Here is a 26,079-nt window from a genome sequence, read left to right as displayed (position 1 = left end):
TTGTTTTTTAAATAACGTATAGATGCAACATTTCTGTGTGTTTCAAAGCATTTAAAAAGCAGAAACATTGCCTGGTGGCACTAAATTGCTGATTATGAAGGAAAGAAGATGATGGTAATCTATGCACTCTGTGTTTTTAACACACAATCTTTTTTTGAGTGTTTCTAGAGAACTTGAAAGGAAAACATAGTGTGTGGGAGCTAGCAGAGGAGAGCCTGACCACTGGCCTTGGAAGCATGGGTTTCCCTTGCGTTTCAGGCTGGTCTCAGTGCTAGTCACCTCTCTAACTTCAGCTGAGGCTAGCAAATGGCTGGCTAGCTCTGGTACCTTTAACTGCTGACCCCACTTGTGCAAAGAAAGCAATAAGACAGCTTTGGACTCAGAAGAATATTGCTGTCCTGTCTTAAGGGGGCTGTGAATAGTAATGTATCATGAATGCATGATTCTGATGTGAACTGGTGATTAATGTTTGCTGGAGAAATAGTGTGCCTGCTATCCTGAGAATAACAGAGATGTCTTTTTGATGAAGTATGAAAGAAATAAACAATATTAGTGGCCGTAGAAAGTCATTTAATGTCTTACGGAGCAAATCTTGAGAGGATACTGCTTTTGCCTTCTGGCCAGCCCTAAGATGAATGCATTTACATGACAGTCTCTGTTTTCACACTAGATATAATATCATTTCCTGGCCAGACGGTTTCATGGGTTTGGTGAGAGTCTATGAAGAAGCTGAATCACTCCATCCCCAAATAGTTGGGCTCTCAGGGGAGAAGTGGCCTGCTGTTTGGGCTGCTGCTGCTGACCTTACACCACGTGGGCTGAGCCCACTGATCTGCTGACCGCCTGCCTGTGAGTCCTGACAAAGCTGTGTAGCCTGAGCCTCCACTCCTCTCTTGTAAATAAGAACATCTCATTTCCTTAGGAAATCTCATTTTCTCTTTAATGGTGAAAACAATGCTCAGGCACTGTGGAAAAGGGGCTCACACTGCTTCTAACAGATGACCCTGGGCTGCACGCAGCCATGCCATTGTGTCATTCCGTCCCAGAAGCATCCTCAGTTCAGCAGCTACAAGTTGATGCTTTCACTCCCTGTGGCATAAAAGTTTCAGTAAGACTGTGTTCCTCTTCTCACTATCCACTGAGCCAAGCAGCTGTGCCTCACAAGTACAGGAAAAGCAAGAGGGAGTGTGGCTTTATTACGGGAGCCTCAGGGAACTGCTGTGGCTCTGGCCTCTGCCCTTCCCCTCCAGGGAACGTGGTCCTGTGCTGCATCAGACATCAGCCCTGGTTTGCCTGACCACTTCCAGATGCAGTGATAACTAATGCAAACAGAAGCACCAACCAAGGAGCAGTGCTAACAACCTAAACAATGAAACCAGTCCTTGAACAAACTGGCATCGAGCTGAAGCGCCGTTTGTTGGTGCCTGCTGACCCATGAACATTCCTGCTACGTGCTGAGTGAACAACACTCCCTTCACATCCCTGTGCAGAGTGGCCCAGGGTCCCTTCAAACCCTGCAACAGTCCAAAACACTTACTTACTTTAAAACATCATCTTCTAAACAAATCCTGCATTATGAAAAAGAATGAGCAGATGAAAATATCAGTAGTTTTTTTTTTATATATATATTTTGTAAAGTAGGTAAAGGGGTTTTGTGGTTTTATTTTTAATGCATATTTTATAATGTAAATATAACCTGGGTGAGGAACAGAAAAAATGTTTTCATCACGAGGGGGACTGTAATTCCGAATTAAACAATGCCTAATAAATGTTGGTATTGTTCAGTCGCTGTGGAGGCTACCACTAACATCACACCCTGTGTAGGCCCCCAACGCTCTTGTTTGTTTCTAAAGCGATCAGGTCACACCACTCAGTTCCCCCCAATTTATTTAAATCTGTTACTTTATTTCAAGTGCTAATTATCTCTCACAACAAACAGAGCCTTGTCAGCTGCAATTACTGGCATTACAATAGATTATCAACAGAAAAGTGTGTCTTGAAGCAAGAAGTGTTGCCTTGGTTACCAACCCAAAATGCTCCTGGATTGCATCTGTAGCCACAATTTCCTGATTATACCTGAAATATTTCATGAGCAAGTCCCCTCTTTTCCTCCTCTATTAGTACAGCATATCATGAGCCAAATTTCACCCTATGGAGTTCAGATTTAAATTAAGGGAAGGTGCAAGCATGGAGCTGGCAGTGGGCTCTTAAAGGCGAAAGAGAGGGTTTACATTTTGAATGAATGGGTGGGATGCATTTTGTGCTCAGTGTTGGCGTATAAAGGAATAATTCCTCTGTCTTCACAAGCATTATGCCTGACTTGTAAATGAGAGTAGGCTCTTGTCCAGTAAACCAAAGCAGGTGTGTTTATTAAGGCTGTTCTCCTATCTACCAAGCACTTTGATGCGCGTGAAGAGCTGGCACGAGCTAGGGAGCCTTGGACTGGATGTAAATGCAGTTTTCAGGATAGCTGCGAGATCAGGATTTGATTTGACTTGGCAGAAGGATAAATGTCAGCTGTGAAGGAAGCGTGAGCTCCAAGTTCAGGCGAGAAGTTTGTAGGTTGGGTATGTCTCTCCTGTGTCACACAGCCAAAAGCTAAAAGCCTGTGATTGCCTAAGAAATGTCTGCTTGTCTTTCATTCCATGTATGGTTGCTTAAAATAGGAGGGAATCAAAGCCAGTGGAGATACAATGCCTGAAACTTAGTGACCTTGTCATCTGAGCAAGGCATTAGGACTGTTCAGGGACGTGCATCAACCTCTAAAGGGGAAAACAGAAGGACTGGGGTACCTCAGTGATACTTCCATGAAATATAGCCAAGTATAAACTAAACTGCAGTCCTACAAAACATCTTTTATTTGGACCCCAGCTTTTAACTCAACCTTTTATAGGCAGTTTACTTCTTGCAGGCTTTCCAGAAACCTCACACTCCATTTTTGTGCACACAGAAGCATCCAAGTCTTGAAACAAGCTGACCAGCTTGTTGCCTAAGCCTGATTCTGCCTAAGCCTAATCAAGATCTTCAAACAACATATTCATACATTCGCTCTCCCAGAGGAGTCTGAAAATTTTGCAAATAACAGCCAGATTGGGTAAAAAGTGGTGTAATCCTCTGCTTTCATTTAAGTTCTGTCTTAAATGGGAGCTTTTCTGCTCTCTTATAGTGGTTCAGTGTTACGGCGCTTGGCCAGAAAGTGGGAGTCCTGAGCTGATTACCTCCCCCACCCGAATCCCTTTCTGCCATTCCCATATGTGTGCCCTCTTTGCCCAGCTGCATTTTCCAGCCTTCCTGCAGGAACTGTGCCACTATGCAGAAGAGAATCAGCAATGATTTGGGCCATAGCCAGTCTTGTAGTCAGGGGATTTATCTTGAAAAAGGGTATCCTGAGTTCCATTCACAGCTCTTTCTGTATTTTGCCCCTGTAAAATCCATGTAATGTAAATACATTTAGTTCTAGGAGCATGCACTAGGACCAAAGGCTCTCCCTCTCAAAGGAACGCTCTAAATAATCCAAAGAGCCACAGTCCTTTTGCTTATGCACACTCCTTCTCCTCTCTCTCCATCCCAATTAGTACTAAAGCTCTTTGGCTTTTCAGAAGAGGACTCTAGTGGAAGGCTGCCCACCCTCACACCGGGCTGAGCGAGGGCACATGAGCACACCCATACACACGTGGTGTCAGCACTGGGCCATAACCTGGTGGTTAGGGTAGGACATGTCGATCTGAGCCCCCCAAGGTAGAGAAAAAACTTGCACCTGGATATACTGGATCTTAGTTAAGTGCTGTAACACAGCTGACACCACAGTGCCGAGCTCACGCAGGCATGTGGGTTTTGCAAGGTGAAATTGCACCCTTCTGAGGGTTGGATTCAAAGCCAGTCAGACACAGCTATGAAAACCTGATAATACCTCAGCTGGAGAGAGAAAGTCCTGCCAGGGATAAAAAATCAGAGTGAAGGAGTGGGGACCAGACATAGATCTGCACAGCCAGTATCCAGCATGGACACACCATCAGAAGAACATCATTGTTGGTAGCACTCATGGCACGTGTTTCTTTGGCTTAGTCAGGAAATGAAGGGTACTGCAGTACAGGTCCTTCAAAGGTATGTTTTGGCTGCCTCAAAAATTAATTTATTAATTCTAAATAAACAGAAATTTAAATAAAAGTAGGCTTTAAGGTAAAGTAACTAGGAGTGAGGGGGAGAGCTGGGGAGACACAGCAGCACAGAGAGGTCTGGACATAGAGAGAGGGATGGCTTTAAGGTTAGCTCATTGTGCTCCTGCTACAATTAGATTCTGCCTGGTTTTTCCTAACTTAGGTTTTTGCACTGTCTTTGATAACACCCCCTCTGATATCCTAAATACACACTAGGGAAGTAATATAGATTAATTTCTATCAGCCCTTGATGTTTTATGTGCCTGGTAGTGCTCCGCAGCTCATGGGAGGAGGACAGCTGACCCGTGTGTGGTTTTCAGGACTGCTCACAGATGAAGTGGGCATAAGCAAGTTTGTGCCATTGTTTAGATGTTGTATTTGACTGGCCTCTAATGCATTTTGTCTGCATGGAGCCAGCACTGGAATATGTCTAAAAGGCTCCCCTACTGAAGGGCAACAGGTTTTGACAACCACCAGTGCTCGGAGGAAGAGCAAATGTGTGATTTAGACCATTGTTATGGACTTTTTTTTTTTTTTTCACAAAGAGATTTGTCACATTGCAAAAATGTGAAGCTGCGTACAATAGGATGCTGGCTGTAAAATATATTACAGTCATACTCTCCTATTATTTAACAGTGTAACTATGGCTATTTACCAATCCTAGATTGCCAAATCATGGAGGAGAGCAAAACTATGTGAAAAACTTAGTATGTCTATAACAACAACAACAAAAAAGCATTCTAGCTGAGGCTATGTTACTACATTTTGTATTAAGAAATAAAATTGTATTAAGAAATAAATTTATTGTGTATTGTTTATGTTAGAGGTGAGTGGTTCTGAAACTGCATTTTTTTTTCTTTTTTTTTTTTTTTTCTTTTTTCCATGTGACAGTGAATTTCAGTGAATTTTGAAGTTTCAACAAGAAATAGGGGTCAGTTTCCTTAGACAAGTTGAACAAATCATTTCTGACAATTTAGTTAGGAGCAGCAATGTGGTCTTTTTGTAATCATACACCCAGCACCTAGAATAAGGTGTGCAAATCAATCTACTGTGTGCCTTTAAAATAAATGGCTAAATAATCCCAGGTGTATAGGAAAAACAATAATTCCAGAACAGGTTTTGTCTTCTGTCAACAATGGAAGTTTAAAGGAGAAAGAGAGAACCACCAGCAAAGTAAAAATAAGTGTAGTGTAATTGATAATTTTTCTGTCATCGACTAAAATTAACAACACAGCTCTGTGCTGGGGCAGAACAAAGAGAGCTACTCTGCCCCGAAAATTTTACAAGAAAAAAAAATGCAATTAAAAATGCAGCCAGGTCTTCCGATTCTCTTGTTTTATGACCCTCCCCCGAACATCCTTTAATTTTGATCTTTACTTGCAATGCTTGCTTCTGCGTTCCTTGCAAGCCTGTAATTCCTCAGGCCGGTTACAGGATCAGGGGGCACATGAGGACCGTAGGACTGGGCCCTTGTTCTGTTTCATATCAAATACGCTCACTTCTCAAATGGGGAGCTCCTCCAGAATAGAAATAACTAATGTTAGTGTGACTACTTGAAAGCCACATGGAGGGAGGGAGGGAAGAGATGCTATTCACTTCAGCAGTACAAATAAAGCAAGAGCTTTCTTTCTACAGGCATGTGTGGGAAGGGCAACAACAGAGCAATTACATGGTGGGTGGGAAAGGGGATTTTGTCACTTTGGCAGCACTGACAGACAGAAATAAACTGCTTCTAGGGGGATAGCAGGGTAAGAACTTGCACATCAAGAGCATAAGCAGAATTAAAATGGGCCCTTAAGGGGATTTATTGAGGGTGTTTTTTTTTTTTTTTTCTAAGTTCCTAAGGCCCCTACTATTTCATTGTGTGCATGCCAAGAATCAGGAGAGGGGAGAGAGAGTGAGCAAGTTACATCCAAACTAGTAAGAAACAGTTTGACTGCAAGAACATGATTGCGGCCAGCTGTTCCAGATGGGGGGAATGGCACATTCAGTGTGTAGGGCCTGGGATGCGAGGGAGCAAGGGAGGGAGTCATGGTCAAGAAGGCAGCATGGAAAAAGTCTTCCCCCATGCTTGGTTTTTAATAAATGAAAATAAATTGAAAACTTCTCAAAGCAATAGTGACATCCATTTCCTTTCTTTTTTTTTTTTTTTTTTTTTAATATAAAACCAAATTGAAATAGCCTGAATGTATGTGCACAGCATCCGTGTTCCCTCTATCTGTGACAGACTTTTGTTAGCAGATATGATTGTAGTATTCTTATTCTTTCTTGATTTTCCTTTAATTCAGTATTACTCATGAGGGCTGAAGGCAAAACCTGCTCCAGGTGGACTGGAAGAGGGGACCAAAGCATACTTGTTCTGTACCTACATCTGCAGAGTGCTGTTGGTCTTCTGTGTGACTTAGTAATATTAACATGGGTTACAGGAACAATGGATGGCTGATACGCACATTCTGATCACGGAGATGGTTTTGCCTCTTTTTCATTTCTTTCTGTTAAAAAGAAAACAACCAGGGATGTCTTACCAGCATAGGTTGACATGGAGAGTTGCAATGCAATCATTCTGAATTGGCAACAGCAGATGCAAACAAAATATAAGAAATATAATGCATGAAAAGCATAGGAATATGTTCACACACAAGTTCATTCCACCCATCTCTATCCCTTATGCTCATCTCAGAGGGAACCCCCTGACATAGTGAATCCAGTAACTTTCCTCTCCTTTTCCTCTCTAGAAGAAGTGACGGAAGGGATGTCAGCCTTCTTTTTAATGTTGAGTGCTGTGAAGGGCTGGGTAGTGGACTTTCCCTTCACATGTAAAACTTGTACTGCTATTTCATGGACACCAGATTTCAACCAAGTTTCCAACATCCAAGTTTGAGTGGATCACCATTTGGCAGGGCCAAGACCGGGCAACTCATTACACTCTTTGCTTTTAACAGCAGGCTGTGCTGCCATGGAGCACACTGCAGCTGAAACAGAATCAGCCTGCCTTCAGCAAGACAGCCTAGAGATGTTTTAGATGGCAGATGATTGGTGATGTCACATAAAATTGACAGCTTCTCAGACAAAAGGAAGAAGCTTGACTTAATGAGTGCCATGGGTGGGTGTATAAGCAAAGACTTTTCTAAGAATTATCATTACCTGGGAAAGGCAATTTTGAGCTGAATTGACATTCCAGTAATTAAGGGCCAACGTAGAAATTCTTGGTCATTATAACTATTTAAATTTCCAAATTGCTTAGTTTAGAATTGCTTATGGTTGAACTGCTACTGACAGCTCCATCACTTTCTATTTTCAGCCAGCTTGATTGGCAAATTGATGAGGTCTGTACCGCACATCCGCGGTTCCATCCCAGTACCAAAAATCACTACCTGAAGCAAAACAACGAGCACAAACTATGGTCAGATCAAGTCACAGTTCCAAATTTATATTCACTTCTTGATAGTGTATTTACATGTTGAAAGGGTCATTGGGTGCCAGAGTCTTGAAAACAATGGTGCAGGGTGTTGTAGCATTTTAGTTTTTTAAATTTACTTTATTGGGGTGTGTTTTATATCAGACTACTTGGAATTCTCTCATGTAACCTACACTGCTGGGCTAATACAAAAAATCTTTTCCTCTGTGTAAACATGCTTGGGTGGACAATGCTTTTCAAAAGGCTAATGCTATTTTGTGGTGGTAAAAACTTTTTCCAGTGAGATGGGTGGGAGAGACATCTGGAGGAGGTTGCATTATATCTTGAAGCAACTTCCCTAATTTTGAAAGTGAACCACTATACTGCCAGTTGTTTTAATTCTCTTGTCATACCAAAGTCAAAAAAGACCAGGAGAGAGAAACCATCTTTTTATTTTAACAATTTAGAAGACTTTGCGCATTATTCTGCAAGGATGAAGGCACTGGATCTCTTTTAGCTTTAGCGTGTTGGCCTCTTCCCCCCCCCAAAAAAAAATGTATTGACTTACCATGTACTTTGTTCTACCAACTTAGAGGCAAATTTTTTTTTTTAGTCCCTCTTCCTCTGTACTGTCACTTTTGATTCACAGTTGCTAAGCGTTGTAAAAGCTCACCAGAGGGACAATCTCATAGTGTGATTTGCAAACTTTGAAATAACACCCACCAGCAGAAGCACCATATGCTACGAAGTTGCACAATAAACTGACAGCAGTATTTCATTTATAATTTGAATTTCCAAAAATGTCAGCATTTTTCACATCAACAAATGCTCTCAGCTTGCAGTACATGACTCTCTCCTCTGAGTGGACATTAAATTATGTTAATCCTACTAAAATTTCTGCAGACTTTATTAATGACAACCACATTAAAATCAATTCATTTTTACTGTAGTTACATGTGGTTTAGAGACAAAATGGATCTGTGAATTTTCTGAATGTGTAGCTAAGTCGTTGGGTTTACATACTATACAAACATATATGTAATTTATGGTGTGTGGACTTTGTGGCTCTCTGTAACACTGATAATCCAGTGTACTCTTTTTGATAATAAAATAAAGTACCAAGGAATATTTTTTTTAATCAATCAAATGCAAACTTCACATAAAACACAAGCTGTTCCCTTTGTGGTTAATTTTCATCCAGCTGCACTTAAGTACAACAGAGCCAGCAGAGAAAACTACTTGGCAACACTTCCTAATTAGGGGACGTTAATTACAGCTAAATACTATACAATTTCTATGTTATAAGAGTTCATCTAAATCAATGTTATTATGGTACTAAAGGAATTAATAATGATTTCATACTTAGAGGCTGTTGCCAAACTACCCATTAGTTCAGAGTTTAAAATGACTTTACAATGAAATCTCTAAATCTGCATTACACTGGAACATTCACAGACGATCACACTTGGCACTTCTATTATGTATTAATAACTGTGCCTGATGGCATCCCTTTGTCATGCTGGTGTGTTGATGGGGAGGGTGAGAGAAAGAGAGGAAAACGCCCCAGGAGACAAGGCATATATCCTTACAAACTGCGAAAGTGAGATCTCTCTCCGAGAACGGAGTTTGGTCCATTGGGAGATTTGATGCAGACTTCACAAGGGCACCAGCAGACCCTATAAACACACAGATACTTTGCACACAAGCAGCTCAAATTCCAGATCCGCAATACTAAACTACGGGCACGTAGGGCTGTGCAGTGGGATTGCAGTCCCTAAATTCATTGAGGTACATGGCTGGCTCCAAGGCCACCATTTCAGGTGTGCCCCTCCATTTAGTGTGGAGAACTTATGGTGGAGCTCATGCATGCTCAAATGTCTTTCAGGGGACACAGTCTTGTTTTAAATATAACACAGTGATTAGATCACTCTTTATGCATCTTCCATTTCTAGCAGCATCTGTCTTGTTGAAATTATGATTTAGCATTTCTAAATCAATGCAAATTAAAAAAAAGGAGGAACATAAGGCTACTATGCAGATGGAGAATTTTGCTCAGGTTAGTTCTTATTAAATAGGGATCCACAGGTGCCCACTGCTGTCAGAGCAGCCACTGCTCGGCAGCCCTGTCAGTAAAACTGGAAGAGAGATCAAGAGCAGCCTGTAATCACAGAGCAAACTAATACCTGGTCTGCACAAGGGTGTGGATGCTACTGAGTTACGAGCTGCAGTGGCTTAGCGAAGACTTCACAGGGAGGAAGCCTGAATGGCTTAAAGACTTCTTTGTGCTCAGTCAATTTGCAAAAACTCTAGTTCCCTTAGCACAATTTGTACAACTTACAGTGCTCTCTCCCTGTGCTGAAAGAGCTCATTGGTCTTCTCCCCATCCAGATTACTACCACCCTGGAAAACACTGAGCTCTACACTTCATTTCCAGTGCCATAAGGAACTTCCCTCTTAGTGTCTAGCTCCATTTTATCTCATTCTGCCCCTTTGATTCAGTGTGATGGAAGAGGTACAATGCATTCAAACAGATACCCTCATTCTGGCTTTACAACTTCATTGGTTTATTTCTTAGAAATGGACAGAGAAAGATTAGTGTTGTTGCAGGGAAAAGCTGCTCAATTCATATAGTTTAAAGTAAATCAGGATCAAAGCAGTTTATTGATTCATTAATGACATGTAATTAACTGGCAATCAGTGAACTATATATCCAGGGTCCATATCAGCAACACAATAGAGAAACTACAATGCAAGATTCTTACAAAATTAAACACTAAGAAATTCAAGAAAGGCCTTCTATAAGTAATCCCTCAAAGCTTTAACCCCATCGCCTTCCCCTCAAATCCACAGTGATGTGTCCCCAGAGGGTGAGGAGGCACCCCATGTCCCCACATGTTGTGCCCCGCACTTTTGGTCCACTTGTGGCATCTGGCAGGGAGGAGGCAGCACAGACCCTGATGGAGGTGGGGATGCAGTGGGACCGACGAGGTTTCAGCTGCTGATTCGTAGCTTGCCTCTCTCACTCACAGTACCACTGCCATTCTTTGCATAGGCAGCTGAGTACTGTACCTGCAAACCAACATCTTTTGTCTCTCAGTTATAGTGAAGTCACTTTTTGTTTAAGATAGTGTATCTGTGTTAATACTAAAATGATATTTTAATAAAATTTTTAGTAATGTTTATAGTAGAAATACACTAAGTACTGCATCTTTTGCATACGGAGCAAAGGGTTGACTTGCAAGAGACTGCTATTTTGATAAGACTACCTTTTGCTTAAGAACTAGTCTTCAGGTTATTTTTCAAGTGTTATTCTAAATCTATGTTATAAAATGTTTATATGTGCACTTCGGAGCATGGTTATGGTATAGCTGTAAAAGAAGGAAAAAAAAAAACACAACTGGTGTCTTTTCGCATACTTAAAATGTCAGAACCAATTTGCTGTTCTGACACCCTCAGGCTGTGCAAAGCTAATCCTCACAACCAGCCGCACACTACTAAGTGCACGTATACGCACCAGCACTCAGTGCATTTCCCCGGTGCTCGCCTCCACACCTCGCGCAGTCACAGGCCGTCCCAAGAAACTTGGAGCAAAGCAGAGTGGTTCTGTCACCTTAAGGATGTGAAAGGAGATGTTCCTATGACAATAAAAGCATTCCTAAGTGCACCTCCAATCATAAATCATTTTCAAAATCGCTCCTGGCTTTTTAATTTCTTTCATTTGTAGGATTTATAGCACACTGACATGCTAGAATGTTTATTCTGTGGTCTGCCCATCACGTGGCGCACCATTGGCACAACACCAGGCTTCAGCCTGCATTAATCTAAACCTCTGCAATGATCATTTGCGTTTTTAATAAATGACTGATAATTGTGCGTGTAAGTCTGATAGTGATTAAAACTACCATCAGTACAGGGTGCAGACTGTTTCAGCCTTTTTTCATGGCTATTTGCCATTCTTTTTAGTATTGCCGTCACAGAAACAAAAAGCTTCTTGTTTGAAAATTATTTATGGAGTGATGCAGAGCTTTATAAGATTTTCATACACCACTCTGTGAGCTGGTATCCTTTTGGATTAGAATGTACTCTCAATTTCAGCTCATGGATGAGAACTACTTGATTTCTCTTCATAGTTCTCAGCTCGAGAAATGTCCATGAATATGTATTGCATCTTTTGACATGCTCCTTCATGCTGGCTTTTGGGGAAGGCTGTGCAGAATCTCAGAAGTTAGAGACAGAGTGGACCCATTAGAACATCCACTCTGCCTGCATCGCTGTACAGGCTTGCACCTTCTGAACGTGGTTGTCTCCTATTCAGCCAGGTCCCAGCCAAGGGGCTTCTGCTATTTCCTTGGTGGGCTGCCCAACAGCCTTGCCTAACTACTTATAGAAAGATTCATTGGTACTCACTCAAAATTTTCTGCTTGTTATTTTTGCATGGTGCACCTGATATTATCCCAATGTTTTGTATCAAACTGTTCTCCTCCACTGTTAGAGTTCACATTTACCTTTTATCCTCCATTGGCATACTATTTCCTATTTGCAATTGTGTGACATGTAAGGGTACTAGTCACAAACCACAATATTGCAGCAAGTGATGTGCAAAAACAGAACAAAAAATCAATCCCTGCCTCAATGAGTTAATTGCTCAGATGAATTAAATTTACATAACGCACAACATGCAACACAGAAGAAATATTAAGTTTTCAAAGACAAAGCATTTCAACGTTACAAACCACTAGCACGAAGGTTGCCCATGCCACTGTATCTCAACCTCTGTAAATGCTGTTTTCAGTGACAACGTTGTTCTTTGGTCCGTCTGTTGCTTCTCCAGCCATTCCTAAAATGAAATTCACAGACAGGAGATTAGGTCTGTGAACCGTTTTCTTTTGGTCTCAGTATTGCTCCTTTCCTGACAAGGCATCATGATGGGCTCACTCTCCCTCATCTTGCCCGGATCACCTCGCTCTCGTTCAGCTGCCACTTCTCATTTCTCATCTTCCGAGGCATCTTTCCCCCACGTCTTTCCTTCTGCTTTCCCTGCTTACACTTGCACTCACTGTTTCCTTTATTTCCCATTAGCTCTAACCTGCACCTGACTTACTGTGCCAATGTCTTTCTCTCCCTCTAGCCTAGCTTTTGGCTGCCATTTGAGTTTTGCTGCTTCCACACTGCATTGCTCCTGTTAGCACCACATACTCTACAAATGCAGCAGAAGGCAGGTGGTAAGGACAGGAGCCCTTCTCCCCTTTGCCATGGTTCACGTTCTGAAGCAAGGGAATTTAACAGTGTGAAATCATCAAAATTTCTAGGTGTGGGCTGCAAACCCCCAACCCACTCCACTTTTTTATTCAGCTTCATTTTTTCATTCTTTTTTTTTTTAGAAGAAAGCTCAGCTGAGGAAGATAATCTACCTAGAAAATTGCAGTCCATACAACTAGCTTGCCAATGTCACAACTGGAGCATAATGGAGAAAATAATGTTTATGATTCTTAGCGTAGCCTCTGCCTATAATACATGTAGTTTCTGAGGATTCAAAGCTCTGCTTGTGTTTTGCTCATGCACTTCATCACCCTTTTCTGAAAACATAGCCTATTGACCAACTGCAGCATGTTCAAACATCCTAGCAGCAATTAACTTACTTATCTGCCTCACCTGTCACACGCATGTCTAAAAATCTGCCTTAGCATCTCTGAGTTTCTGAATGTTGTCAGCAAAACCCAGAGCACTGGGGTATTCTAAGGAGCCATACATTTTTGTTCTCTGTGTTGCACCAGTTTTACACCCCATTGAGTTCAGGAGAGCAGTACAGCAGGAAATTAGGCCCAAAGTACGTATACAGGTTTAAATCTGCTTGTGTTCTAAAGCACTTGTAACATACTGCTCTACAGCCCTCTAATGGAGAAAATGGCAGAGACGCTCAGGAAAATGAAACAGAATTAGCACTTAACAAAGAAATCTGCCCTGGAGGAGGCAACTTGGAAAACACATGTTCATTTAAGAGTGGAGGGATATTTTCTTGTAGGTGAAGTGACTTTTGTTTATTCATTTATTACTCTGAGCAGAAGGTAATGCGTTTTCACTGAGTCACAGGGGTGGGCGATGAATTGCACGAGATCAGCAGAAAGAGCACAGGTGAAACCTCCTGGAGGCCCCAGCGCCATCGTCCAAGGCCTGCTTGGGGGAAGTCACTGCTACTGGGGACATTTCTTGAGGTGTCTCACAGAGACAGTCTCACTGAGGCTGTGGGCAGAGGTGACACGTGTCCAGTGAGCAGCCTGAGAAACCTGGCAATTCTCTCTGAACGCTTTCTACAACTCACTAATACAATCTGATTTGATTGCAGTCCAACACAAGACATTTAGCAAGCAGAGGACTCTCATGCATTGTTAACGTACCTGTCAAACCCCGACAGGCTGGGGGGAGTTGTTTCAGGTCGGGTCTCCGTAAGGACGAGCTGCTCCTGCTCATCAGCGTTTCTCATCACGGGGGATCTGTTTTGGGACCTTCCCTGGCATTTTCAGGAAAAGCCCAATAAAAATTTTGGAAATTGGGAAAACAGCTCTGCCTTCAGTCTGCTGGGCATACCTTTTAGGATGCCCTCTACTTCTGTCTCAGCTGCCTCCCCATTAGCTTAAGTGTCTGAAAGAAATAGGAGTTGTGGGAATTTGTACAAGATAATGGTAGGGAAAAGTAATGATATTTTTCTCAAACACTGTAGGAATATGCCCTCTCTGGATGCCATTGAATTGTTCAAGTATGTTGGAGACTCATATTGAAATGGTAGCCAAAGATATCTGTCATTTCTGAATAGTCAAGAGACTCTTCTTGCAAGCTGAGGCATTAGTCATAGCTTGCAGGGCTTTTTTTTTTTTGCCTTTTTTTTTTTTTTTTCCCCTTTTTAAACCTCCATCCCATGCTAAGGAATAAAGGAGCAAACCATCTAAAGATTATCCTCGTTTCATTAGCAAATCTGAACAAGACAAACTACCCGTGCTAGCACGCCAAGAAATATAGTGGCTCCCTGTCCAAGTTCAGCACATCTTCAAGGTGTTTATTTAAAGCTTCTTGAGCTTCATACAGGTGTAGGCCAGGTCAATTTTCACACCACAAACTTCAAGGAGCCCTTACGAAGCACCATTAGCAGAGGAGACTTGGTATGGCACTGTTTTACAGGGTGGCACTTGTATTTTCATGGATATTTGCCATCTGCAAGGACCAGTGTGGTCTGGCAGCCACATGGGGAAAAACGTTTGTGTAGATGTTCCCTGCTCTGCTGTCATCAAACACTGAAACAGCTTGTTTAAAAGGGTTGAAGAAACTAGAACAAAGTCCCTGGTGCCTAGATCTATAGTTAGAGGGGCATTACTGGATAATGTGATCCTACCAGATTGTAAGGTTTGTTTTTTTAAAACATCAGACGACTTGCCAACCCTGAAGGGACTGAAAGGAGGATGAAGAGGAAGAAACTACCTGGATATGCAGCACCACAGATTTAAAGCTCTTAGTCTCAGAGCTGAGCACATGCAGTGCATCTGTGTAACATCCCTGCTGCTTCTGGGCTTCACCCTGAGAATTGCTCAAGCACTGCGTACCACCAAACATCCCCCCTGCGCTCGCATTAGGCTTCTCTTTATGTTCAGAGGGAAACAACAAAAGTTCCCCTTTTCCTTTACAGCTCTTTCACTTTCCGCCTAATGAAGGTGGAATATAAAATGTTGAAGGAAAAAGCAGTTTTTCCCCTACAGTAGAATTTCCTTTTCAGTTATTTTTAATCTGACATCTGTTTTAACATGCACTCATACACTACATTTATTTTTTTCCCTCCCTTGTGTTTTATTATTTACCTCCTGTTCCAAAGAGATCACAAAAGATTACGCTTCCGTGAAGCAGTAACAGTGGTAGCAATGCTCTCTCTTACTTCCTGTGACTTCTCTTTTCACCCGTTTTCCCTTTGTCTACATCTTGCTGTCACTGTCCTCCCAAAGGCCTTGTTACAGTCACTACCAGATGGGGCGATGGCATTCATGTTTTTTGGAATTGGACAGATTTCTAGAACACAAAGCCTTTCTTGTTCAGAGCCCAGATAGTCACTCTTTGTTCTAGTTTTGCTCAGGCCTTTCAGTACATGAGAGCAAGAAACCCCACTCTGCCTCAGATGATGCCTGTGCTTTGAAGAAAGCCCAAGACTGCTGAACACTGCAGAAAGCAGCCAATGCTGAGATGTGGCAGCCTTTAGCCAGAGCTGTGATGTGACACCAAATGTTTCATTTCCCTTGGAAATGAAGGTAACATCCTTGATCAACTTAAGTGTGATTAAATTAAATGACGGAGAATATACATTCTCCGACTTCTCCTCAGAAGCTGGTTGCTTAGCTCTGAGCATTAGGGGCAAAAAAATATTCTCGATGGACCAGTAATTGCTACAGACAAATTTAGCACCTCCCAGTCCTGCAGCCAGGCTGGTAACCCTTGGGGTATCTTCTTGGTCAGTAAGACCTTAGGCTGGCTTGTCCAGCCAGCAGGCACAGCAGTGCGCCTTGACACCTCCTGCAGCGCATCTGCTCTCTGGGCTGCAACAGCAACAGGAAGCCGTAAACTGTGGGATCACCAACCCAGCCTTGGCCCTGACCTTCGCTGAGACATGGGAAGTAACCTAGTTTTTTGGTTTGCTTGTTTGTTTGATGGTTACAACTAGTAAATAGGAGATAACTCATGTAAGTCTTTGCATACAAACAGATCTCATGCTATTAAGTGAAATGGAAAAATGAGCTTATCAAGCTTTCCCAAGATTCTGGGCAAATCATCATTCATTTGGGGGTTTGGCTTTATACAACACCTTACTGTAGAGAAATGACACTTACCTCTACTAGCAGAGCCTAAGAAGTTCCTTTGTCTAGTCCTCCCACAGAGAAAGCAAGACTTACAAAAACAAGCATAATAAATTTCAGTATCACTTACTTGGGTTGTTAACATCCATTAAATGTCCTTTGTTTTCATTTTGTCTAAGGAAGTAGTTCCAAACTGATGTTTTTCAGTTCAGTGTTTTCAAATGTTCCCTATGAACTGGGAGATCTGAAACTGTTATGCTTCAAGAAAGCTCTGCTTCCAGAAGACCACATTTTCTGCAATTTCCCAGAATTAGCAATCCACAAGATGTCCCTAGTGCTCAAACCAGAGCCACTTAAAATTACTAGACACAATAGGAATGGTTAGAGCATCTTGCGGGCACTCCTTGTATCAATGTTAAATTTTATTAAAGGATATTAAAATAACTGTGTCACACTTTCTGTTGCTATGTTGTTATTGTAGGTCCTCATAGAAAGTGAAGGAGCTGTAACCTGTACAAAACATACGAAGGGTCTCCACAATATAGCTGGATAGAACCTGATGGTCACCCATCACTTACTTACTCTTCCCTTTAAAGATGTGCAAGGACTGTAACCTTTTTTGATGCTTTTCTTTCTTTCTTTCTTTCTTTTTCTTTCCTTCTTTCTTTCTTTTCTTTCTAAGTCTTACCACCCCTCAACTTACAGTTCAAGCTCTCTAGGATTCTAATAAAAATGGTCAATTGGTAATTTGAGTTATGATGTCTTTGCATATTATAAATACTTTTATCCTTCGTTGCCCTATTAAATAAGAACTGACCAGATGGACATTTCCCTGTCGTTTTCTCCTGGGTAGGTTGCATCTAATTAAAAGCAATTCCCTCCCTCTACTCCTACTGCACACTTTATATATCATCCAGATGTCAGCACTGGTAATTTCAGCAAAAGCACACCAAGATTTGGATAAAAGTTGCTGTTTCTATTTTTTTTTCCCCCAGAGGAGGCAGGGAGCCAAAGTTCCAACTGAGCAAAATAAAATTAAAAGTAGATCAGCTTTTTCTGTCTCAGTAGCATGTGCTAAAGTATATAATGTATGTTCTCTGCTTCAGAAAGGAAAGAATGAACTTATACTACCAATGAAATAAAGATATCAAAGTATTACTTGCCCCAGCTGATATGCATGCTTCACATATAATTACTATTTAATATCTTTGTTTCCTACAAACAAGAAAAAAAGCTTACCCTTTCTCCCAATTCCCTCTTCTTGTAAATAAGTTTATGCAGAATATTCTAGATTTGCAGTTTCTACTTGACTTTTTTCTTGAATTTATTCTCTTCTTTGTGAAGTAGTTAACAAAATGAAGCTATTTAAAACCTAAATGAATAAATGTTATAAAAATAATTAGTATACTAGACTGACTCGTATAAAACATATGTTATACTCTGAAATATATTTAGATGTGAGTGCATAATTGCCTGTTCCTTTTCTAATGGCCTGAAGCAGAGTGCTAAATCTGAACTTTTCTCGAAGTCTATTCAGCCATGGTGCACTGCCCCCTCCTTGGTTACTGATTTCAGGTCCCCATCACCTTCCACATGCTTTCTGCAGCAGATACAACCAGCTGCAGTAGTCCAGATAAAGTCTCAATTCTTGTCTGACAAACGGAAATAAATAGCAGCAAACAGGCAGCCACAATGGGAAAGACGGAAGAGACAGCAGTGGAAGTGCTGGTCAGGGCGAAGGGCAGCATTGCAAGCACGAGCCCAGAAGACCACACGGAGAGCACTTCCAGATCCCCATGGGTGCAGGCGTAGGTCCTGCTGCCAGTCTCTGACGTGAGCTCTAAATGCATCTCTAGCTCTCTCATGGGGCCAGCACTAGAATGAGCACCAACAGTCCCATGGCCCTGCCCAGCCTCTCCCCACCCGCACACCCATGGGCTCAGAAGCCATGCTCAGATCGGCACAGGCATCAGGTACATTGCAGGAGTGCCGGTCTCCAGCCCTGCCTCTGCCTCCTGGGTGGACCTTGAACCTGTGCTGCTGGACTCCGTAATGCTGAGAAATCTGCTTATTCCTCAGGAAAACAAAAACAAGAAACAAACAAACAAGCAAGCAAAAAAACCCCACCCCAAACCAGGATTGTCTTTATTGGAATATGCTTACAGATTCTGCTACCCCCACCCCAAAAATAAATCACTGGTTTCAACATAAATGATGCTTAAACAACTTTACTAGGAATCCAGCTTCTTCCAAAACACTGGATGGCTTGAAGCTGCACAGTATTTCAAATTGTTGTGTTTGTAACAAAAAAGGAAGCGAACATCGGACTTTCAGAAAGCCAAACCTCTCCATGTGCAGAGGGAACCTCTTCCCACCAAAGCAAACCAACAGCAACAGTCCATGTGCACATCAAAACAGAGAGGGAAAGGTAGGCGAAGGGGCGTATCAACAGAGATACAAATTCTCCTATCAATTTCGTTAATCAACTCATAGGTCCCATGAAAACAGTGAGGATGTTTCCAGAAGTACTCACATTAATTAGGAGGCATGCTTGGACCTTTCTCAATTTTAAGAAACATTAGAGTCCTTCCTCTAGAAACTAAATCATCTCTACAGAATAGCTTGTGTGATCACACTAAATGTCTAAAAGACAACCAACAAAAAGAAGTGAACTTTGCAAGTGAGGTGACTCTTTCTACGAGAGAGGCATTGAAGTACAGTCTAAACATTGACATGACTGGAACTAAACAGCAGCAAAAGCCCTGTGACGTGGCTGGGAGGGCATGGCAGAGGGACAGTCTGGCAGGCAGCTGATGGGAGGTGACGTCGTACAACAGACTCCATATTCCTGGAAGTTCAGCAGCAGAATTTTACTCTAAACATGACAACAGGCACTGGACTTTTTCCTTCAAGAAACTTTTGGGGAGATCAGAAGGCAAATCCTGTGGCAAAAGAAGGCAACTTTCCATGAAAACAAATGTGAAAACAGCCACAGCTCAGTCTACTGAGCCCTAATTTGCTGTGTTGAGACCTAAACCAGAAAAAGCTTGAGAGCCTTGGGTGAACTACTTACTGGGAAATGAGGGCCTATTTTTAGTACTAAGCACGGCATATAGGATTATGATTTCTGTATATGTTGCTTCTCTGTTCTTTTTTCCTGTTCAGTTTTCCTATCTGTCCAATGTGTTTTATAGAGCAGTAGCGACTCAGGTGGTTTAACCAGATAAATAACTGAGTTATTATCTTTATGAAGTCAAGATCTCTTTGTAATAAATGTACCTCGTAGCTTGATTTACAGCAAAATCCTCCTCCTCTTACTTCCCTGATGAGACCTACTTAAGTCAGTGAGACTAGTCATGATGATAAGATAATTAAGTTTTTAGTACAACTCTGGTTAGTGAGTAGAATGCAGCTCTGAAGGAATGAATCTACTAGCTCCAGTCTGATATTCAAAAGGTGTTGATAATTTAGGCATTACTCTTAATATGCTCTGAGAAAAGTATTCTTTCATTAAAGTTGTAAACCCTGTATAGGCCACAATTCTTTTAAATTAAAGAAATGCTTTCAGAACGGCAAAGTTGAAGTTCAGACAGCATACCACTGACACCTGCAAACTGACAGTCAAACCCCCCTACATTAAAATGCAAAGATTTGCATGAATGTGTTTAAAAATGACAGGAGACAGGAATGGGAGCTTCTAAGCAAGTTAGACTAAAAATTTTAAGAGTGAAATGCCTAAAAATAGGCCCCTGAATGCATAGTTAGGCACCTATATGGAGGCTGCTTGATTTTCAGTTGTTCTGATCACCCAGAGCTCCCATTAACTTCAGGAGCAACTGTGGATACTCAGCTGTTCTAGAAATCAAGCCACCTTTATTCAAGGGTCTAAATATGGATGTCTGTGCCCAGGTTTGGGGGAAAAGAATAAAAAATAAAAGAAAAAGATTTTTGCTACCAAGATTTTATAAAAGAAGGAAATAACCAAGTTTCATTTTCTCAGGTTACAATGCTTGAAATTGAATCAACGTAACAATTAATAGTGCCACATATCTGTGCAGAAGATTTAGTCAGAGGTGAATGGAAAGCTGTTCCAAGATCTGTAGCTCTTAATTAGCAATCTGAAACATTCGTTAGATATTTCATATTCTGAGACTCCGAAGTGTTACCAGGCCACCTAAATCTTTCTCATAGTATTTCAGTGTTGCCATTAATAAGCTTTTCAGGCTGGTCTGAGGAAGACTTTGCAAGATTAACTTTGCAACTCTGTAAGTATTAACTATTTAACTGTTTCTGAATTACCATTATTTCTACTTTTGGATCAAGTACAACCAGCAGACTTGAGCATATTTTTAAATACTATAAAATATGAAGAAGGGAGAATTAGGCCTTTAATTCTATCAAACGCACTCGCTTGTCAGAAGACTTCTGAATGCTGTTTTTTTTTAAAGACCTCTTTTAAAAAATAATCCGGAGTTGATTTTGCATTTAAGCCGTTGCCAGGTCATACTGAAGTGCATAAGAGCCAGTCACATGGTGGAAAATCTGCAAGAAGAAAGAAAATTCATGATGAAATTACATATGAGTATAAATTTCCAAGTGCCATGGAAGTAATAAATTAAAGGCATGTCAGATGAAGATGACGGATATTTGTGTGTGTGTGTGTGTGTGTGTTCATAAAATATGATGTAGTATACCTTCATATACATGTTTATAGGATCCAAACTAAGGGTTCCTGCTGCCTTGCTTGGAAAAAAAAAAAGTAAAAACTCCTGTTTTTAAATAAGCTTTCAAAATCAGACAAGTAGAAGATGATGCTTTACTGATTCATTGTAATCTGATTTTTTTACTTTACTGATTCATTGTAATCTGATTTTGATGATTTTAGTATTACTTCTAATATTCAAAGTATTCAAAATTGTTTATGCTTTTATACGGTTCATTTCATTCTCTTTACTGTACTACCTTAGGGCAGGAGGTTTCTCCATTTTCTGTGTTTTGCTTTTGTATGTATTTCTTTTAGTGGATATAATGAATGGCACATTTTATGATACATGTTTTTAGATGGCAGAGTATAGCAGAGCTTTGGTCATGATTGGGGTCTTCGTGCAATCCCTGGCAGACAAAAGGATGCCACCCTTAAGAAATCAGAACAAGCTGTGTCACATACACTGGCTGTCTTGTAAGACCCAGCAGCGATGGCAGTGGCAACACAAAAGCTCATGCTGCTTTGTCATAACCAGGGACATGATTTTAGGTCAAGTGAGAGGCAGAGACAGTCTGGCAGTGCAGCAAGCCAGTATTATCCTCATTGCAAGAGGGAACCTGGGGGTTTCAAAAGTCTCACAAATATTCACCCAGCAACCTTCAGCTGTTATATTTTTCTTAAGACACATCAGTATTTCAGTTGCTAGAAAAGATGGGCAGGGGACTTATGTTTTTTCTCCTTCAACCTCTTTACACAGCTCTGTTCTCCCACCAGCAGCAACAGCACAAGGGCTCCCAAACCATTTTCCTGGTTAGAGCTATTGTCACCTCATCTCCTGGGCTTAATGAGCACGAGAGTGAAGTTCAGCAGCCCTAGTGGTTTAGTCCTTCCTATGAAGCTATGTCATTTCAATTACGTTGTATTCTTCGGGGTAGATCCCCTACTACAGTGAGGCAGGTCACAGGGCAGATAGGTTAGAAACTTTCTTCCTACTGGGAACTACACTATTTGTCTGCCAGGAAACACAGTGACCTGCTTGAACAAAAATAAAAGCAATTACAAAAATGAGGCTTTGTAGGAAACAATTACTTTTCCTTCCCCAGGAAATAATCAATATGTTAGAACTTCTCTATCAGCAGTACCATATGCAGAATGAGACGTGACTTTCTCCACAGCACAGAAATACACTGTGAACAGTTGTGACAGTGACACAAAGGGTCTGTACAGTATTCTGAGAGCCAGCTGAACTGGCAACATACAGGAGTGCAGGGGAGTGCACTACCATGTATTTGCAAAAGACTCTATATGTGTACAAACTGAGCCCCTTTGCCTACTGCATTGTGAGACTGGCCCAGACAATTGTCAGCTGCCCGGATACCAGATTCCCAGGGGCCAGCAATGACAGGCCAAATTTAAACCAATACTGGGCTGGAAGTGAATTTGTCATTAATAATGCATTAGATGTATGTTCTGTAAACAGCATCAAAAAGCATATTCTGGAAAAACAGTAAGCCAGCATGTTTAGAAAGATAACACTTTCTCTTCAACAGTCTGAAAACTGTTAACAACTAACCTGTTTCTCAATATCTTCCAACAAACTACTAGCACCCAGGCGAAAGAGCTCTGGCTTTAGCCACTCCACTCCCAGTTCGTCCTTCACCAGCATAAGCCAAGTAATAGCTTCTTTTGCCGTCCGAATACCCCCAGCAGGTTTAAATCCAACCTTTATAAAGAAAAAAGAAATGTAATATACATTTTCATTCATCACAGCCCCAGAAGAGCAATCAGCATTTGTACACCTGCAGTCTAAATGTGCCTGTGGTGTATATAGCACATTCTGTTCAGTAAGTATCTGACTGCAAACAGCGTTAGGTCTGGACTAGTGCTGAGAGCCATCAGGCCTCAGTCCTCACTGTGAAAGACAGAATTTTTGCCCTGAGGGGAAGCAAGGGAGGGAGTAATACTTTTGACACCTCTACACTTTCTCAGGAGCTGGGTTTGAGAGAACTTTGCCCATAACACATACTAGAACAAGGAACATAGGCAGAATCAGGGATATCTGCATATCACCTATTGCCCGTGTTGCAATCTAATTCCAAATAAATAACACCAAATATACATGCAGTAGTGTAACACCAACGATGCTGAAATCAGGCATGTGATGCAGCTGACTTGTGTGGAGAGCAGTGAGAGAGAGCTGTACTTTATAAAAAGCCTGTGTGCCACAGTTATACGTGATTGGGCTGTAAATTCAAACTTATTTGGAGCTTTTTCACTAAAATTTTCCAAATTTCAATTAAATTAGGTCTGTCTTTACCAGAAACTGAAATTGTTTTACAGGAACTGCAAAACTCCTCTCCCACCACACAATGGCTAAGCTTTCAGACACTCGATGAGAGAAGTGTCATACTTGGTCAGGTGAACTGCCACGTATGAAAAACCTATCTTTAAGGTAAAGCATGCCTTGAAATCCATGATCCCATGAACCAACACTGAGGTGACCAGATGTGCACCCCTAATGCCAATCTTGGTTATGTGCCATCTACACACATCTCATTCTAAGACAGAGCTTGTGACGCACAGTTACCAAAAGCCTGGTCAAAAATTTTGTTGCTTGCATTAGCTCAAATGTTGGCAAGCAGCAGTTTCTTTTAAATTCATGAAAAATAAGAATTGGAAAAAAGCGTTTCTTCTTAAAGAAAATCTGAATATATACAGTAGCACATAGTGATGCTTTCTACATTTCCCTCTGCCTCACATCTTTACCTTGGGTAGTCCTTCACTTTAGCCTCCTTCTGTAAGAATTATTGTTCTGATTACTGTATATACATTCCTAAAACCTCAATGCATTGACAACTTCTTTGTACCTTATAGATATGACAGTAGAATCGAAAAGTATCTGTCATTTTAAATACGTTTGGCAATTTTTATAGCGATTTCAGGACAAACAAACATAGAATAAATCCTTCTCTAACACTGAAGCATTGTGATAACAGCATATTTCCAATAAGATTATAAAGCACTATAACAGGAAAGGCTTGATAAATCCAAAACACAAAGGCTGTGTTTTTGTGGATGGATGGATGCATGCATGAATGTATGCATACATCTGTTAACATTAGATTTCCAAAAGGAATTTAAACCACAGCAACTGGAAGAACATCTTCTAGACAATAAATTAAAATAGCGGGACTGTGTTTTCCCTCAGGAAGAGAAATCCTAATCAAATTCAAATTTAGACTTCTTCCTAGAAATGTTACAGCTCTTTGAGGTAATCTGTGGGAAAAACAAGTAAAATACAGTTAATAAGGCAATTAAAAACACCAAGCATAATTCCTTTCCCTTTTAGCAAATTCTGAAAGCTCTTTTATTTGAAAAAACAAAAAAAAAAAAAAAAAAAAGCTGACAAAGAAAAGCCTGTCTTCTCCCGCCATTTACCATCTTTCCAAATGGGGCAACTGATTGCCATAAAAACGCAAAAAGGAAGGGGGGTTATTTAAGTCAAGAGTGGTATAAAGTCCAGCTACCACTTCCCTGCTGTTTCACAGTATTTCATTATTTTGCTTAATAAGTTCATCTCCTCAAGAATTTTCTCTTCACCTTATATTATTAAAAGTAATAAGTTTTTCTGGATTGGGGGTTTTCCCAACAGAAAAACCAATTTATGTATGTCCTTCAATAATGACAGGAAAAGATTATTTCCCATTATATTGCACACTTTTCATATCACCACCGCAGCTTATCATTCAATAAATGTTACTCTGCAACTTGTTCCTTTCCTCGAAGAAATTTAATTTCTGTATTAACCTGTTTTTCCCAGCCAACGCCTTGCTAGAAAGCATCCCTACAGCAGCAAAATTAGTTTGTTCAAGATACCATTTAGAAATCTCTTGTCACTGATAATATTGTCTTCAGTTAATAAAGCACATGAAGTCAGTTTACATCTAATTTTCTGACATATGCAGACATAAGCACTCATTCTTAATAACACATTTTATACCATGAATACATCCTTTAAAAGCAAAAGGTGAATTCAATATTTATATCCAATTATTATATGTACAAAGCTCTGCAAATGCGGCAGAGCCAACCACAGCTCCTGTAAGTAGTACCTGTGCCGAGGCGAGTCACCTGGCCCAAGGGATCTGCCTCAGGTTGGCAGCAATGATGCTCCTGAAGAAGCAATACTATCCAAGATGCTGGAGTTGTTGCATGGCAGAGAGAGATGCAGACTGGGGAAGGTAGGGGTGAAGACAGCCCAAGGATCCAAGCTGGCCTCATCTAGACAGCTACAGAGAGGAGAGTGACACACATCTATCCTGCTGTCACCTGGTTCCTCAAGATCCAACAGCCCCTGAAGCTATCTCAGAGCTCTCTCTCTATCCCACTGGTCATCCCATGTCCTAACATCACACCTCGAAACGCCATCTGCACAAGGGGCAGAAGGGTAAGCTAGAGAGGACAGAAAGTGACCCAGAAGCGGGGAGAGGGTCTTAGCTAAAGATACAGTCTCCTTCCCTGAGGCCTCAGGTGATGACAAAGCCTAGCGCTGAATATCTGCACCAGATCTAACTGGGGACCTCACTTGTCTGAGGATACGGAAGGCAAGAACTGGCTTAAGTCTTCCTGGAGAACCTCCTCTTTTCTCCCTGCTCCTCACTGCCACTGACCTCCCTTGACAGTGACCTGAGGGATAAATGGTGTAATGTTCTCTCAGTTGCTGTCCTGCTCTCCCTCCACCTCAGACAACAGGATCCAACTGGATCTGCCTTCTTGTTGCTTTGGAAAGCCTCTCTGGCTTCCAATAAAAGATCAGAATTTACTCTTTGGGCTGCCAGAACAAAGTCAGAAAATAGAGCTGTGTATATTGGATGGACTCTCAGTGGCTATACATTTGTATAGTTCCGATGAAGTTTACAGGAGCATGCCAATCACTGCCAGCTTGAGATTTATTGAGATGACGATTTAAATATCTTAAATGGTGAAACAAAA

The 26,079-nt window shown here is 41.2% G+C and overlaps 1 protein-coding gene across 1 annotated transcript in view; it reads right to left on the bottom strand.

Moving 5' to 3' along the window:
- Positions 1-18,508: 18,508 nt before the first annotated feature.
- DERA (deoxyribose-phosphate aldolase) overlaps positions 18,509-26,079 on the bottom strand; it is a 55,405-nt gene continuing 47,834 nt past the window's right edge. The window contains exons 8-9 of the mRNA XM_035550869.2: positions 22,661-22,810; positions 18,509-20,924 (exon numbers count right to left, since the gene is read on the bottom strand). Of these exons, the coding sequence (XP_035406762.1) occupies positions 20,868-20,924; positions 22,661-22,810 (207 nt within the window). The 3' untranslated portion in view covers positions 18,509-20,867. The remainder of the gene's footprint in view (positions 20,925-22,660; positions 22,811-26,079) is intronic.

This window comes from Cygnus atratus, chromosome 1 (genome assembly GCF_013377495.2).
Source record: "Cygnus atratus isolate AKBS03 ecotype Queensland, Australia chromosome 1, CAtr_DNAZoo_HiC_assembly, whole genome shotgun sequence".
NCBI lineage: Eukaryota > Metazoa > Chordata > Aves > Anseriformes > Anatidae > Cygnus > Cygnus atratus.
The sequence above is the reverse complement of the archived record's forward strand: the minus strand, read 5'-3'. Positions and strand labels throughout refer to the sequence as shown.